At 54.0% G+C, this 15,578-nt stretch overlaps 2 protein-coding genes across 2 annotated transcripts; both read right to left on the reverse strand.

The window, feature by feature from the left end:
* Nucleotides 1-2,441: 2,441 nt before the first annotated feature.
* Nucleotides 2,442-5,552, reverse strand: LOC130029416 (calcium homeostasis modulator protein 2-like). The gene is made up of 2 exons (XM_056120314.1): nucleotides 5,007-5,552; nucleotides 2,442-2,894 (listed from the first exon to the last, which is right to left on the reverse strand). The coding sequence occupies exons 1-2, from the start codon at nucleotides 5,550-5,552 to the stop codon at nucleotides 2,442-2,444; spliced, it is 999 nt and encodes a 332-aa protein (XP_055976289.1).
* A 6,943-nt stretch (nucleotides 5,553-12,495) lies between these two features.
* On the reverse strand, nucleotides 12,496-15,576 carry LOC130029417 (calcium homeostasis modulator protein 2-like). The gene is made up of 2 exons (XM_056120315.1): nucleotides 15,031-15,576; nucleotides 12,496-12,951 (listed from the first exon to the last, which is right to left on the reverse strand). The coding sequence occupies exons 1-2, from the start codon at nucleotides 15,574-15,576 to the stop codon at nucleotides 12,496-12,498; spliced, it is 1,002 nt and encodes a 333-aa protein (XP_055976290.1).
* Nucleotides 15,577-15,578: the final 2 nt, after the last annotated feature.

Genomic DNA, 15,578 nt, shown 5'->3' on the forward strand with positions numbered 1-15,578 from the left:
GCCCTTCTTGGCTTTAAGACTCCCGTGAGCACAGACTCTGGGTGCAAAGTGCCCAAGTAGGGTCCAGAGGCCACTGGTGGGGGTAACTGAGGAGGAACCAGGTCCTCTTCTGAGACGAAACACCAGGCCAGTGAGGGGCACCTCCAGATTTCTCAAAAAAAAAAACCAGGAAGGGGGGCGAACGTGGACCGGCCCATCTGCTCTGAGACAAGTCATACACCCCAGGACTGGCGCCGTGCTTACCAAGAGCTCCCAGTCAGGACAGGTGGCCCGGGGGATGGAGACCTGTGGTGGTGTCCTCGCCTTCCTACTTTGCTTCTGTGCTGAATCTTGGTGGCTTCAGAAAGTTTTGTTCCAGAAAAGAGGAGGGTCAACCGACCAATGACATGCATGGCAGTCCCGAGTTGGGAAATTGGCAGGGGGGAGGATTGGGAGCAGGGGTGTGGGAGGGACGGAGGGGGGACTCTGCGGTTTACATTGTAAGGTCTCAGCAGGTCAGGGCCATGCCCAGCCACCTGTGGGACGCTCACCCCACCATGCAGAGCTGCCCCATCTGGGAGGGAGGAAGATGGCAGGAAGATGGCAAAACTTTCTGCCTCTCCCTGTGCTGCCCTGGCTGATTCATCTTCCCAGGAGGTCGCACCCCAGTTCCAGATAACTCTGGTGTTGTTTCACACCTGAGGTGGATGGGCCCGAGAGATAATACCGCAGGTGGGCACTTGTCTGGCATAGACACAACCAGGGGTTCAAGCCCTGGCATCATAATTAGTTCCCAGAGCCTCGCCAGGAGTCAGCTCTGAACACAGAGACATGAGTAAGCCCTTAGCATTGCTGGGTCTGATCAGGGTCTCATAACTGGGGTTAGGGGGACAACAAAATCTTAGGTGGAGGAAAAACAAACAAAAAGCAGCACCTAAGGGTCTGGGAGACGTGTGTTTGCTGGGTGAGGTGAGGGGCAGGTTTTGCAGGAGTCCTGGGGTGCGGTCCTCAGCGCAGCTCGCTTTATATGGTCCCACAGGCATCTGTGAGAGCCACCCCTGAGCACCAAACTGGAAGTAAACTCTGAGCACAACTGGTGCGGCCGTTGCTCTCAAACTAACCAAACCAAAAGTAGAACTCAAATCTCAGGACTTCTGGGTGGGAACTTCAGAATGTGGGACCCTGAGCTCTGAGGGCATCAGTGAAAGAATTTGGAGCAGGATGGTTTTTCCCCCCATACCCAACTGACTCTATGCCTTCTATTTGGATCAGGGATGACCCCTGGCATATGTGGTCCAGGATATCAAACCCAGGTGAGCCACATGCTAAGGCAAGAGCCCTACCCTCTGTACTATCTCTCCAGCCAGTGTTTACTTTATTTATTTATTTTACAGAGATGTATGTACATTCATCGTCCCTCCTGGAGAGTCCAGCAAGCTACTGAGAGTATTCTGCCCGAACGGCAGGGTCTGGAAGCTCCGCATGGCATACTGGATATGCCAAAAGAAGGAACAATAACGGGTCTCATTCCCCTGACCCTGAAAGAGCCTCAAGTACGGCACCGTTGGGAAGGACAAATAAAAAGAGGCTGTTAAAATCCCAGGGCTGGGATGAATGGAGATGTTGCTGGTGCCTGTTTGAACAAATGGATGAATAACAAGATGACAGTGATACGGTGATTATTTTCTTAGAAATTTTATATATTTTATTTTCATAAAGTAGTTCACAATAGTTCATTGCAGGCAATATTCAAACACCAATCCCACCATCAAGCACCCTCCCAACACAAGAGCAAATTGTGTGAAGGTTGTTCTCTTTCATTCTAGAGCCATTTAATGCCGAATATAAGAGAATACAAGTAAGTATGTTCAAACCAAATGAATGTGTGCTACTTTTGGTATGTTAGTAGGCTAGAGTATTAGAGGTCATGCAGCGCATTAGGAAATTCTCAGACCTTCTCCACCAGAAACTTTAGTTTGTAGTCTCTGGATCTTGGCTGTTGATGAAATTACATGAGGCCAGGGGCAGTTTGTGGGTGTGACTGCCAAGCTACTGGACGACTGGGGATTTGGGGGAGGAGGCCCAGTCCCGTTCCAAGTGAGCTTGGCGATCTCAACCACAGGTCCCGCATACCTAGGTTTTCCTGCCGGTTCCCACTTGGGTCAGGCTCATTCGAGTGTGTGGAGAGTGGCCTTGAGCATGGTGGCAGTTGGGTTCGGGAGGTTTTCTGCTGCCGGGGTTCTACTTGGGGATGTGCTCGGGAGTCACTCCCGGGTGGTGCTTGGGAAAACTTGCTCCTGGGGTTTTGCACACAGGACTCCTGCCTGTGAAGCCTGAGTTTCTTCAGGTTCACAGGCCTGTCCTTCAGGGGCGGCCGGTCTGCTGCCTTCTCCTCTGCACGCCATACCTCTGAATGTCATTCTTCCCCCGAGAGCCAGTGGTACGGGAGGAAGGATGGTGCTTCAGGGGTTGGGAGTCGGGCTGGCAGCAAGTTGGGGCTCCGGGTGGGGGAGCAGGTCCGCCATCTCCATGTCGCTGACCCTGGCCTTTCCACGTGGACCATGATCCCACTCGTGCAGGCGGCTGTAGAGGGGGAGACCCAGCCTCTCTTGGAACAGGTAACTGCCAATGATGTCCCACTGTAGCTTCAGGTGGGTGCCTTGTGCGGGGAACCTGGCCAACAGTGCCTTGTCCCTCTGGCTGAGCGCTACGAACCCGAAGAAACGCTTCACGTTGTTAGCCGCCATCGCGAGCGAGCGTACCTCGGCCATGCACTGGAAGAGCCGCTCCTCATTGGCGAGGTAGCTGGTCAAGTAGTCCTCCTGGCGGTAGCCGAATTTCGAGCTGCAGGACTGGAAGAACTTGATCACCAACAGCAGGATGGCCATCGAGAAGATCAGCAGCCACCCTAAGTGCTGAGACACAGACGGCCAGTCAGAGAAAGGGGCAGCTGAGGGGGTACAGAGCGGCTGGGTGGGGCTGGCCCTCAGCACCCCCCAGCCAGCTGGCTCTGCATCTGCAAATTCTGCATCCCAAGGAGAAACCAGCATTCCCAGCTCAACTACTGACTCAATCCCTCTGCCAACAAACTGACACTTGCTCTGTGCTTCAATCAGGCAGATTCCTGCTGCCTTCCTCTCCTCCTCAGGGGCCCCGTCCTTCCACATCAACCCACCAGGTCTAGCTCAGATTGCCAGACTCAGCCTCATGCCACCTCCCAGGGATCCTCTGGGAGCTCCCCCATGCCCGCTTCCTCCTGACCCTCTACCTTGCTAGAAAGTTGCCTCATGCTGGTCTCAAAGGCTCCCTGAGGTGGGTGTCTCTCCATTTTTGGCCCTGTGCAACTCTGAGCAATGCCATCCCATGCCCATGTCTCCATACCCTCTCCTGGGCTGTTCACACCCTCTCCTCTACTATAGCTTCATGTGTGTGTGTGTGTGTGTGTGTGAGTGTGTGTGTGTGTCTGTGTGTGTGTGTGTGTGTGTTGGGACCAAGGGTCACTAGTGGTACTTCAGCCAACCTGGCTTACAGTTTAACCTTAGGGCCTGAGACATGTGGTGCTGCCCGAACACTGTGGGGCTGGGGTTGACCAGGCTTCCCTGGTGCTTCATGGACCGCATCCAGTGCTGCTCAGGGAGCATCCAGACCTGTACCTGGCAGTTCTCGGGTGACTGTGCGGTGACAGATTGAACCCGATCAAGCTCGTTGCACGCCAGGCTTGCGCCTTAGCCCTGTACTGTCCCCAGTCCAAACTGGTGCTTGACATGTCCGGAGACTAGGTCAATGCCTCCTTGCACTCCCTGGCCTCCTCTATGCCCCTTCAGCCCCCACCAGGCTGCTTCCTTCACTCTGCCCTGATCCCTCTGCCCTCTCAGAGTGAAGCCAAGGTTGAAGGTAGGAGGGAGCAAGGCGATGGATGTCTCAGAAGCAACAGGATCAAGATGGGATCTAAAGCAGTGGATTTCGCCACAGAGCTGTGCGGGTCGGCAGGTAGAGAGAGACGGAAGCCTCAGTTCTTACGGCCCAGGTTCTTACTGCCTGACCAGGGCCCAGATGCCAGGGAGAGTGGGCGTGTGTGAGAGGCTAGAGACCGCTGCTCCAAAGCTGCACCATCACTGGCCCTACAGAAGCCCAAGGCACAGGGCAGGGCCGGTGATGGTGCTGTTTGGACCACAACCCAGTTGGCACAGGTTGGTGGTCCAGGAGAGAGAGGCGTCAACAGGGACTGAAGGCTGTGGTGAGCTACAAGAAGACTCCCCCAAACTCTGCCCTTGACAAGACCCTAACAACAGACTCATTTTGTCTTGTTTTCTCTTTTTGCTTTTTGGATCACACCCGTGGTACTCTGGGTATCATATGGGATGCCGGGGATCAAATTAAGGCTACCACGTGCAAGGCAAACACCCTCATTGCTGTATGATCAGGGTGCCCCTTGCAACAGACTCTTATCTGCACGGAAAACCTCAAGTCGGGGCAGTCTGTGGGAACTTTGCGAGGCAAGTAGGGACCTCCCAGTCCGGGCCTGCTGCATCCCAGCTGGAATGTGTGATTCCTTTCTTTGACCTTGGGGCATCCTCAGCTCTCTCTCCTCTGTACCTGTTCCCCCTCAACGCCGGACTATTTCTCTCCCTCTTCCTGTCTCCCCCTTCCCTAATTAAAACGAATGCTAATTAAGTTTTAAGCATTCGTGAGATCTGTTGGGTTTGGCCAAAACCCAAATCATCAAAATTCTTATCTGGAGGAGCCAGGAAAATGACCGAGCAATAGAGCACTTTCCTTGCATGTGTGTGTCCGGGTTCCACCCCCAGCACTGCAAAAATGAACACAACTCTCCTATTTGAAACTGGAAATGATTCTTATCACACCAAGAATCTTGCCTCGTGTCTGTCACTGATTACGTGACCCAGGTTTGGAGTTTTCCTGAGGATCATTTCCCGCCTGGACACTGAGCTCCCACAACCCTCTCCCACCCTTCCACACACATGCCTTGTAGGGAAAGGGTTGAGGATCAATCAGCAGAGCCTTACCTGAGACTCATAGTTTAGCCTGCGGTTCACCTCCTCCTGGAAGTCGGACAGGTTAGCCGGGCCCTCCCTGCAAGGGAACCTGGCCAGGACCCACGTGGCATCGGAGAGAGGAAAGCTCTCGTCCCCTGCCATGAGGGAGGACGGGTCCACGAACTCGCTGAATGCGCAGACATAGGCCTCCCCGCACAGCAGGGAGATGACCAACCAGGTGACTGGGGCCACGAGAGCACGGACTAGGATGGACTTTAGGAGGAGAAAGTTTGTGATGACTGAGCAATTCTTGGTCCTGCGGTACTGGTACTCGGCCACCAGGTTCCTGGTTTGGTTGTTGAGGATGATGCTGATGAAGAAGAACACCAAGGCGGGCCCCCCGATGGTCATCAGCCCGTACTGGAAGTTCAACCCAGGTGTGTATGGACAGTGGAAGGCAAACAAAGAGAAGAGCTCCTGGCCAACCACGGTGACCAGGGCCACTAGGCAATGTAAGCTCACCCAATCATTACTCTTGAACAAGAATGACAGGAAGCGGACGCTGGGGTTAGCCATAGTGTCAGGACAAGGGGGGCACTAGGACGAGGTGCAGGCTGGCGGGCGCTTGGTAGCAGGGCTGGGCTGGGCTCTCCTGTTCACGGTGGTGGCTGCTGGGCAAGTCCTGTAGGAAGGCAGGAGGCAGAAGCATATCTACTCACTGGCCGTTAGGCCCACAGTTTGCCTCCGGGCACCATCTTCGCGCGTCAACAGCCCTGGCCCAGAGATAAAGCAGCAAGTCCAAGAAGGAACCACAGTGCCAGAGATCTCTTTTGGCCCCATACCGAGCCAGTTTCACCAGGAACCCCCAGACAGAGCTTGTGTGCTCTCCCTGCCTATTCCAGATGGAATCCCGGTGACCAAAAACTTCCACAAGCAAGGCCCAGCTGTGCGGGTTCCAGGACTATGCCAGGCCGCATAGTGGCAGAGGACCCAGGCTGTCCCCCACTGGGTCCCCACCTGCCCAAGAGACTGGCAGTCATGCTCACAATTTGCCTCCAGGTGCCATCTTAGCGCACCAAGTGCCCTGGCCCAGAAAGGCCCCACTGAATCCCAAAATGGATGAGTGCCCCACAGAGATGTCTTTGGAATCCAACCATTGCCAATCTAGAAATTTCCATTTACAATTGCGACCATGCGAGCTCTCATGATATTCAAAATGAGCAATGGAAAATAAATTATCTACCTTCTGCTTTTTTGGGGGGGAGGTCACACCTGGCGATTCACAGTGGTTACTACTGGCTCTGCACTCAGGAATTACGCCTGGCGGTGTTCAAGGGACCATATGGAATGCTGGGAATTGAACCAAGGTTGGCTGCGTGCAAGGCAAATGCCCTACCCACTCTGCTATTGCTCCAGCCCCTATCTAGCTTCTGCCTCTGGAAGACAGGCTTGAATGGTGATGTGAAAGTTCGAGCAAAACATGATGTCCAAAATTAGAGAGAAAGTATTGGGGACATTGTCTGCCATAGAGGCAGGGTGAGGACTGGGATGTGGGTGATGGAATATGTGCACTGGTGGAGGAATGGGTGTTCCGTCACCGTATGGCTGAGTCCCAAATGTGAAAGCTTTGTAACTCTATCTCACGATGATACAATTTAAAAAAAAGTAATGTGTAGTTTATGCTCAATTCAATCAGCTTAATCAATGATTGAAAAAATAGCAGTACTCCTATATTATTAAAAAAAGAAAAAAGAATGTCTGTTCTGAACCCGAATCCCAGAGGCAGCTCTGAGGGTCATCCAGAAGGGGCCATTTTCTCCATTGCAAAGAGCAGGAGATACCCCCAAGAAGAACTGGAGGATGGAGTGGGGGATATGGCTTCCAGGTAGAGCTCAGGCCTCTTCCCTGTGAAGACCGGGGTTCACCCTCCACCCGTGCAAACTGCAAATATGGAGGTGCCCCGGCAGGCCTTTTGAGCACGATCTAAGGAGGCTTGGGTGGTGGGTGAAGTGAATTTTCCATCTCTGCTGACCTTATTCCTTGCTCACCTGGAGGCCCTAGGGAACCTTCTATCCCATGTCTCCCCATCATTTTCTCCATCTCTGTGAGGAAAAAACAAAGTCCTCAGGTTGTCGGGTGGGGCAACAGACAGGTAGGGTATCACCCAGAGTTGCCCCAGGGGGTCCCTCTCTAAACCTGCACCCCGTCTGCTTACTGCCAAGACTTCCAGACGGGCCTGGGCTGAACTCGCTCTTGGGGAGAGATCTAACCCCTCATCCTGATGGAACGTGGGTGTGTCTGTTTCCCAGAAAAGGGAGTTTGTGGGGATGCTAGAGCTGGAGCCCGCCAGACCCTTCCCTCCCCCTCAGCCCTTCTTGGCTTTAAGGCTCCCGTGAGCACAGACTCTGTGTGCAAAGTGCCCAAGTAGGGTTCCAGAGGCCACTGGTGGGGGAAACTGAGGAGGAACCAGGTCCTCTTCTGAGACCACATCCCAGGCCAGCAAGGGGCACCTCCAGATTTCTCCAAAAATAAAGCAGGAGGGGTGGAAGGGAGGACCAACCTGACTGCTCTAGGTCAACTGGCGACTTGCTTACTGAGAGCTCCCGGACAGGACAGGTGGCCTGGGTTGTGGAGGCCTTTGGCAGTGCCCTTGCCTTCCTGCTTTACTTCTGTGCTAGATCTGGGTGGCTTCAGAAAGTTTTGTTCCAGAAAAGAGGAGGGCCAGCTGACTGATAACGTACATGGCAGCCCCGAATTTGGAAATTGGCAGGGCGGAGAGTGGGGAGCAGGGGTGTGGGAGTGAGGGCAAAACTTTCTGCCTCTCCCTGTCCTGACCCGGCTGATTCATTTTCCCAGGATGTCGCACCCCAGTTCCAGCTAACTCTGGTGTTATTTCAGACCTCAGGTTGAGGGGCCTGAGAGATAATACATTTGGTGGGGACTTGTCTTGTACAGGGTCACCCAGGGGTTCAACCCCTGGCATCATAATTTGTCCCCTGAGCCTCGCCAGGAGTCAGGTCTGAGCACAGAGACAGGAGTAAGCCCTTAGCATTCCTGGTTCTGATCAGGGTCTCATAACTCAGGGGAGGGGGGAACAACAAAATCTTAGTTCGAGTGAAATCAAACAAAAAGCAGCACCTAAGGGTCTGGGAGACGTGTGTTTGCTGGGTGAGCTGAGGGACAGGTTTGACAGGAGTCCTAAGGTGCGGTCCTCAGCACAGTTCGCTCTTTATGGTCCCACAGGCATCTCCGAGAACCACCCCTGAGCACCAAACTGGAAGTAAACCCTGAGCACAACTGGTGCGGCCATTGCTCCCAAACTAACCAAACCAAAAGTAGAACTGAAATCTCAGGACTGCTGGGTGGGAACTTCAGAATGCGGGACCCTGAGCTCTGAGGGCATCAGTGAAAGAATTTGGAGCAGGATGGTTCCCCCCCCCCCCAACCAGTTGACTCCATGCCTTCTATTTGGATCAGGGATGACCCCTGGCATATGTACTTCAGGGTATCAAACCCAGGTGAGCCACATTCTTTTTTTTTTTTTTTTTTTTTTTTTTTTTATTTATTGAATCACTGTGGGAAAGGTTACAAAGCTTTCAGGTTTATGTCTCAGTCATGCAAATATCAAACACATTTCCCTTTACCAATACTTATTTTTTCCCATGAAGAACCCCAATAAAACCCCACCCCCCACCCCTCCCCGTCCCTGTGAGGCAGATGAATTCTAGTTAACACTCTATCCGCTTTGATTAGATTGTTTCAATAAAAGATTCACCACTATTATTTAGAGTTTACCCCCCCCCCCCAAATCAGACATGCTGAAAAAGCATTGTGAAGTGATTTGCTTTCTACAGCTGGGTTCAAGTATTAAATGTTGGTTTTGGATTTCTGCTATTTTACCTATTGACCCTGGAAGTATTTCTACTGAAAGTCAGATAGTTAAGAAATTGGTTTCTGTGTTCTGGAGTCGTGGCCGTGCTGGAGAGCCGCTCGTGGGGGGCAACTGGTGGCCTCGGTAGGGCGTGAAGGGCGGAGCGAAACGCCCCCCTTCCCATGAGGTTTTAGTCGCCCCCACACTCCCGGCTCATACCTGCTGTCCACAAGGCTCCCATGTGGCCGCCATCTTTCTTTCCAGAGAGGAGAGGGCGAATGGGGCAACACCCTTTCCCCTCTGGCAGACTTGATGGGCTGGATCAACGCATAGTCCGTTCACTTTTCTGCTCCAAGCTGCTGGGTTCTGCATTAAGTCCTTGTGCTTCTGGGGCCATGGCCGTGCTGGAGAGCCGCTCGCGGGGGGCGACTGGTGACCTCGGTAGGGCGTGAAGGACGGACCGGAACGCCCCCCGACCCATGAGGTTTTAGTCGCCCCCACTCCCCCGGCTCATACCTGCTGTCCACAAGGCTCCCATGTGGCCGCCATCTTTCTTTCCAGAGAGGAGAGGGCGAATGGGGCAACACCCTTTCCCCTCCGGCAGACTTGATGGCCTGGATCAATGCATAGTCCGTTCACTTTTCTGCTCCAAGCTGCTGGGTTCTGCATTAAGTCCTTGTGCTTCTGGGGCCGCGGCCGTGCTGGAGAGCCGCTCGTGGGGGGCAACTGGTGACCTCGGTAGGGCGTGAAGGACGGACCGGAACGCCCCCCTTCCCATGAAGTTTTAGTCGCCCCCACACCCCCGGCTCATACCTGCTGTCCACAAGGCTCCCATGTGGCCGCCATCTTTCTTTCCAGAGGGAGGAGGGCGGAAGGGAGCAACACCCTTTCCCCTCTGGGCAGAAATGATTGCCTGGATTAACGCATAGTCCTTTCACTTTTCTGCTCCAAGCTGCTGGGTTCTGCATTAAGCCCTTGTGCTTCTGGGGCTGTGGCCGTGCTGGAGAGCCGCTCGTGGGGGGCAACTGGTGACCTCGGTAGGGCGTGAAGGACGGACCGGAACGCCCCCCTTCCCATGAGGTTTTAGTCGCCCCCACACCCCCGGCTCATACCTGCTGTCCACAAGGCTCCCATGTGGCCGCCATCTTTCTTTCCAGAGAGGAGAGGGCGAATGGGGCAACACCCTTTCCCCTCCGGCAGACTTGATGGCCTGGATCAATGCATAGTCCGTTCACTTTTCTGCTCCAAGCTGCTGGGTTCTGCATTAAGTCCTTGTGCTTCTGGGGCCGTGGCTGTGCTGGAGAGCCGCTCGTGGGGGGTGACTGGTGACCTCGGTAGGGCGTGAAGGACGGACCGGAACGCCCCCCTTCCCATGAGGTTTTAGTCGCCCCCACACCCCCGGCTCATACCTGCTGTCCACAAGGCTCCCATGTGGCCGCCATCTTTCTTTCCAGAGGGAGGAGGGCGGAAGGGAGCAACACCCTTTCCCCTCCGGGCAGACATGATGGCCTGGATTAACGCATAGTCCTTTCACTTTTCTGCTCCAAGCTGCTGGGTTCTGCATTAAGTCCTTGTGCTTCTGGGGCTGTGGCCGTGCTGGAGAGCCGCTCGTGGGGGGCAACTGGTGACCTCGGTAGGGCGTGAAGGACGGACCGGAACGCCCCCCTTCCCATGAGGTTTTAGTCGCCCCCACACCCCCAGCTCATACCTGCTGTCCACAAGGCTCCCATGCGGCCGCCATCCTTCTTTCCAGAGAAGAGAGGGCGAATGGGGCAACACCCTTTCCCCTCTGGCAGACTTGATGGCCTGGATTAACGCATAGTCCTTTCACTTTTCTGCTCTAAGCTGCTGGGTTCTGCATTAAGTCCTTGTGTTTCTGGGGCTGTGGCCGTGCTCCAAACTTAACTCTGACTTTCAGGGAGAAAGATTGGGTGGTTTACTTCTCATTGATCACTTTGTATATAGAGAGATGTTGCGCGGCCTAAGCGGCCGCGCGGTTTTGAGAAAAGGTCCTCGTTCCCGCATACTCGAGCTGTGTTTGTAGAGGCTTCTGGTCACCGGGGTTCCATCTGGGGGAGGCGGGATGCGGCACCTACTCCATCTGGAACTTGCGGGTGAACTCGGCTCTTTTTGGAATCTGTTTTTTCTTTTTTTTTTTCCTCCGGGATCCCGCACCCTCCACGTGTTCTTTCTCTTATGCTTAAGGCTTCAAAGATGGCGCTGGGGGGCGGGCTGTGGGCGTGACTTCCGGAATCAGAGGTTACCTGGGAGGTGTAGTCCGGCAGATTTGAGAAAAAGTCCTCGTTCCCGCATACTCGAGCTGTGTTTGTAGAGGCTTCTGGTCACCGGGGTTCCATCTGGGGGAGGCGGGATGCGGCACCTACTCCATCTGGAACTTGCGGGTGAACTCGGCTCTTTTTGGAACCTGTTTTTCTTTTTTTTTTTCCTCCGGGATCCCACACCCTCCATGTGTTCTTTCTCTTATGTGAGCCACATTCTAAGACAAGAGCCCTACCCTCTGTACTATCTCTCCAGCCAGCGTTTATTTATTTATTTATTTATTTATTCATTTTACGGAGATGTATGTACATTAATGTATGTACATTAATCGTCCCTCCTGGAGAGTCCAACAAGCTACTGAGAATACGGCAGAGCCTGGAAGCTTCCCATGGTATACTCGATATGCCAAAAGAAGGAACAATAATGGGTCTCATTCTCCTGACCCTGAAAGAGCCTCCAGTATGGCACCGTTGGGAAGGACAAGTAAAAAGAGGCTGTTAAAATCCCAGGGCTGGGATGAATGGAGATGTTGCTGGTGCCTGTTTGAACAAATGGATGAATAACGGGATGACAGTGATATGGTGATTATTTCTTTACAAATTTTATATATTTTATTTTCATAAAGTAGTTCACAATAGTTCATTGCAGGCAATATTCAAACACCAATCCCACCACCAAGCACCTTCCCAACTCAAGAGAAAAGTGTCTGAGGGTTGTTCTCTTTCAATTCTGGAGCCATTTAAGGCCGAATATAAGAGAATACAAGTAGTATGTTCAATCCAAACAAATGTGTGCGACTTTGGCTATGTTAGTGGGCTAGAGTATTAGAGGTCAAGCAGCTGCATTAGGAAATTCTCAGACCCTCTCTTCCAGGAACTTTAGTTTGTAGTCTCTGGATCTTGGCCATTGATGAGATTACATGTTGCCAGGGGCAGTTTGTGGGTGTGACTGCCAAGCTACTGAAAATGGGGGAGCTTGGGGGAGGAGGCCCAGTTCCGCTCCAAGTGAGCTTGGCGATCTCAGCCACAGGTCCCGCATACCTAGGTTTTCCTGCCTGTTCCCACTTGGGTGAGGCTCATTCGAGTGTGTAGAGAGTGGCCTTGAGCATGGTGGCAGTTGGGTTCTGGAGGTTTTCTGCTGTCGGGGTTCTACTTAGGGCTGTGCTCGGGAGTCACTCCCAGGTGATGCTCGGGAAAACTTGCTCCTGGGGTTTTGCATCCAGGACTCCTGCCTGTGAAGCCTGAGTTTCTTCAGGTTCACAGGCCTGTCCTTCAGGGGCGGCCTGTCTGCTGCTTTCTCCACTGCATGCCATACCTCTGAAAGTCATACTTCCCCCAGAACCAGCGGTGCGGGAGGAAGGATGGTGCTTCAGGGGTTGGGAGTCGGGCTGGCAGCAAGTTGGGGCTCCGGGTGTGGGAGCAGGGCCGCCATCTCCATGTCACTGACCCTGGTCTTGCCACGTGGACACTGGGCCCACTCGTGCAGGCGGCTGTAGAGGGGGAGACCCAGCCTCTCTTGGAACAGGTAACTGCCAGTGATCTTGTCCCACTGTAGCTTCAGGTGGGTCCCTTGTGCGGGGAACTTGGCCACCAGCTCCTCGTCCTCCTTGTTGAGCGCCACGAACCCGAAGAAGCGCTTCACGTTATTGGCCGCCATCGCAAGCGAGCGCACCTCAGCCGTGCGTTGGAAGAGCCGCTCCTCATTGGCGAGGTAGCTGGTCAAGTAGGCCTCCTGGCGGTAGCCGAATTTCGAGCCGCAGGACTGGAAGAACTTGATCACCAACAGCAGGTTGGCCATCGAGAAGATGAACAGCCACCCTAAGTACTGAGACACAGACGGCCAGTCAGAGAAAGGGGCAGCTGAGGGGGTCCAGAGCGGCTGGGTGGGGCTGGCCCTCAACACCCCCCAGCCAGCTGGCTCTGCATCTGCAAATTCTGCATCCCAAAGAGAAACCAGCATTCCCAGCTCCACTACTGACTCGATCCCTCTGGCATCAAACTGACACTTGCTCTGTGCTTCAATTCGGCAGATTCCTGCTGCCTTCCCCTGCTCCCCAGGGCCTCCCTTCTTCCACATCTCAGCCCACCAAGTCTAGCTCAGATTGCCAGGCTCAGCCTCGTCCCAGGGACCCTTTGGTAGCACCCCCATGCCCGCATCCTCCTCACCCACTACCTTGCTGGAAAATCGCCTCAAGCTGGTCTCAAAGGCTCCCTGGAGTGGGAGTCGCTCCACTTTTGGCCCTGTGCAGCTCTAAGCATTGGCATTCCATTCCCGTGTCTCCATACCTATCTCCTGGGCTGCCCACACCCTCCCCTCTACTGTAGCTTCATGTGTGTGTGCGTGTGTGTGCGTGTGCGTGTGCGTGTGCGTGTGTGTGTGTGTGTGTGTTGGGACCAAGGGTCACTGATGATACTTCAGCCAACCTGGCTCACAGTTTAACCTTAGGGCCTGAGGCATGTGGTGCTGCCCGAACCCTGTGGGCTGGGGGTGACCAGGCTTCCCTGGCGATGCGTGGACCCATCTAGTGATGCTCAGGGAGCCTCAAGGCCTGTACCTGGAAGTTCTTGGGGACTGTGTGGTGCCAGATTAAACCCTATGGGTGCATGCCAGGCTTGCGCCTAAGCCCAGTAGTGTCTCCAGCCCCAACTGTTGTTTGTCATGTCCCGAGACTAGGTCAGTGCCTCCTTGCCACTCCCCGGCCTCCTCTCTGCCCCTTCAGCCCTCGCCAAACTGCTTCCTTCACTCTGCCCTGATCCCTCTGGCTCCTCGGAGCGAAGCCAAGGCTGAAGGGAGGAGGGAGCCGGCGATGGATGTCTCAGAAGCAACGGGATCAAGATGGCATCTATAGCAGCAGATTTCGCCACAGAGCTATGCGGGTCGGCAGGTGGAGAGAGATGGAAGCCTCGGTTCTTACTGCCCAGGTTCTTTCTGCCTGACCAGGGCACAGGTGGCAGGGAGAGTGGGCAGGTGTGAGAGGCTGGAGACCGCTGCTCCAAAGCTGCACCATCACCGGCTCTACAGCAGCCCAAGGCACAGGGCAGGGCCCCCTGAGACCCAGCTGGCACAGGTTGGTGGTCCAGGAGGAAGAGTCGTCAACAGGAACTGAAGGCTGTGGTGAGCTGCAAGAAGACTCCCCCAAACTCTGCCCTTTACAAGACCCTAACAACAGACTCATTTTGTCTTGTTTTCTCTTTTTGCTTTTTGGATCACACCCGTGGTGCTCTGGGTACCATATGTGATGCCAGGGATCAAATTAAGGCTCCCATGTGCAAGGCAAACACCCTCATTGCTGTATGATCACGGTGCCCCTTGCAACAGATTCTTAACTGCATGAAAACCTCAAGTCGGGGCAGTCTGTGGGAACTTTGCAAGAGCAAGTAGGGACCTCCCAGTCCAGGCCTACTGCATCCCAGCTGGAATGTATGATTCCTTTCTTTGACCTTGGGGCATCCTCAGCTCTCTCTCCTCTGTACCTGTTCCCCTTGAATGCCGGACTGTTTCTCTCCCTCTTCCTGTGTCCACCTTTCCTAACTAAAACGAATGCTAGTTAAGTTTTAAGCATTCGTGAGTTCTGTTGGGTTTGGCCAAAACCCAATCATCAAAATTCTTATCTGGAGGAGCCAGGAAAATGACCGAGCAATAGAGCACTTTCCTTGCATGTGTGTGTCCGGTTTCCACCCCCAGCACTGCAAAAATGAACACAACTCTCCTATTTGAAACTGGAAATGATTCTTATCACACCAAGAATCTTGCCTCATGTCTGTCACTGATTACGGGACCCATGTTTGGAGTTTTCCTGAGGATCATATCCCAGCTTGGCACTTAGCTCCCCCAACCCTCTCCCACCCGTCCACACACATACCTCACAGGGAAAGGGATGAGGATCAATCAGCAGAGCCTTACCTGAGACTCATAGTTCAGCCTGCGGTTCACCTCCTCCTGGAAGTCGGACAGATTGGCCGGGCCCTCCCTGCAAGGGAACCTGGCCAGGACCCACGTGGCATCGGAGAGATGAAAGCTCTCGTCCCCGGCCGTGAGCGAGGACGGGTCCACGAACTCGCTGAATGCGCAGACATAGGCCTCCCCGCGCAGCAGGGAGATGGCCAACCAGGTGACTGGGGCCACGAGAGCACGGACTAGGATGGACTTTAGGAGGAGGAAGGTTGTGATGATTGAGCATTTCTTGGTCTTGTGGCACCGGCACTCGGCCACCAGGTTCCTGGTTTGGTTGTTGAGGATGATGCTGATGAAGAAGAACACCAAGGCGGGCCCCCCGATGGTCATCAGCCCGTACTGGAAGTTCAACCCAGGTGTGCATGGACAGTGGAAGGCAAACAAAGAGAAGAGCTCCTGGCCAACAACGGTGACCAGGGCCACTAGGCAATGTAAGCTCACCCAATCATTACTCTTGAACAAGAATGACAGGAAGCGGACGCTGGGCTTAGCCATGG

This window comes from Sorex fumeus, unplaced genomic scaffold, assembly GCF_029834395.1.
Source record: "Sorex fumeus unplaced genomic scaffold, SorFum_2.1 ptg000043l, whole genome shotgun sequence".
NCBI lineage: Eukaryota > Metazoa > Chordata > Mammalia > Eulipotyphla > Soricidae > Sorex > Sorex fumeus.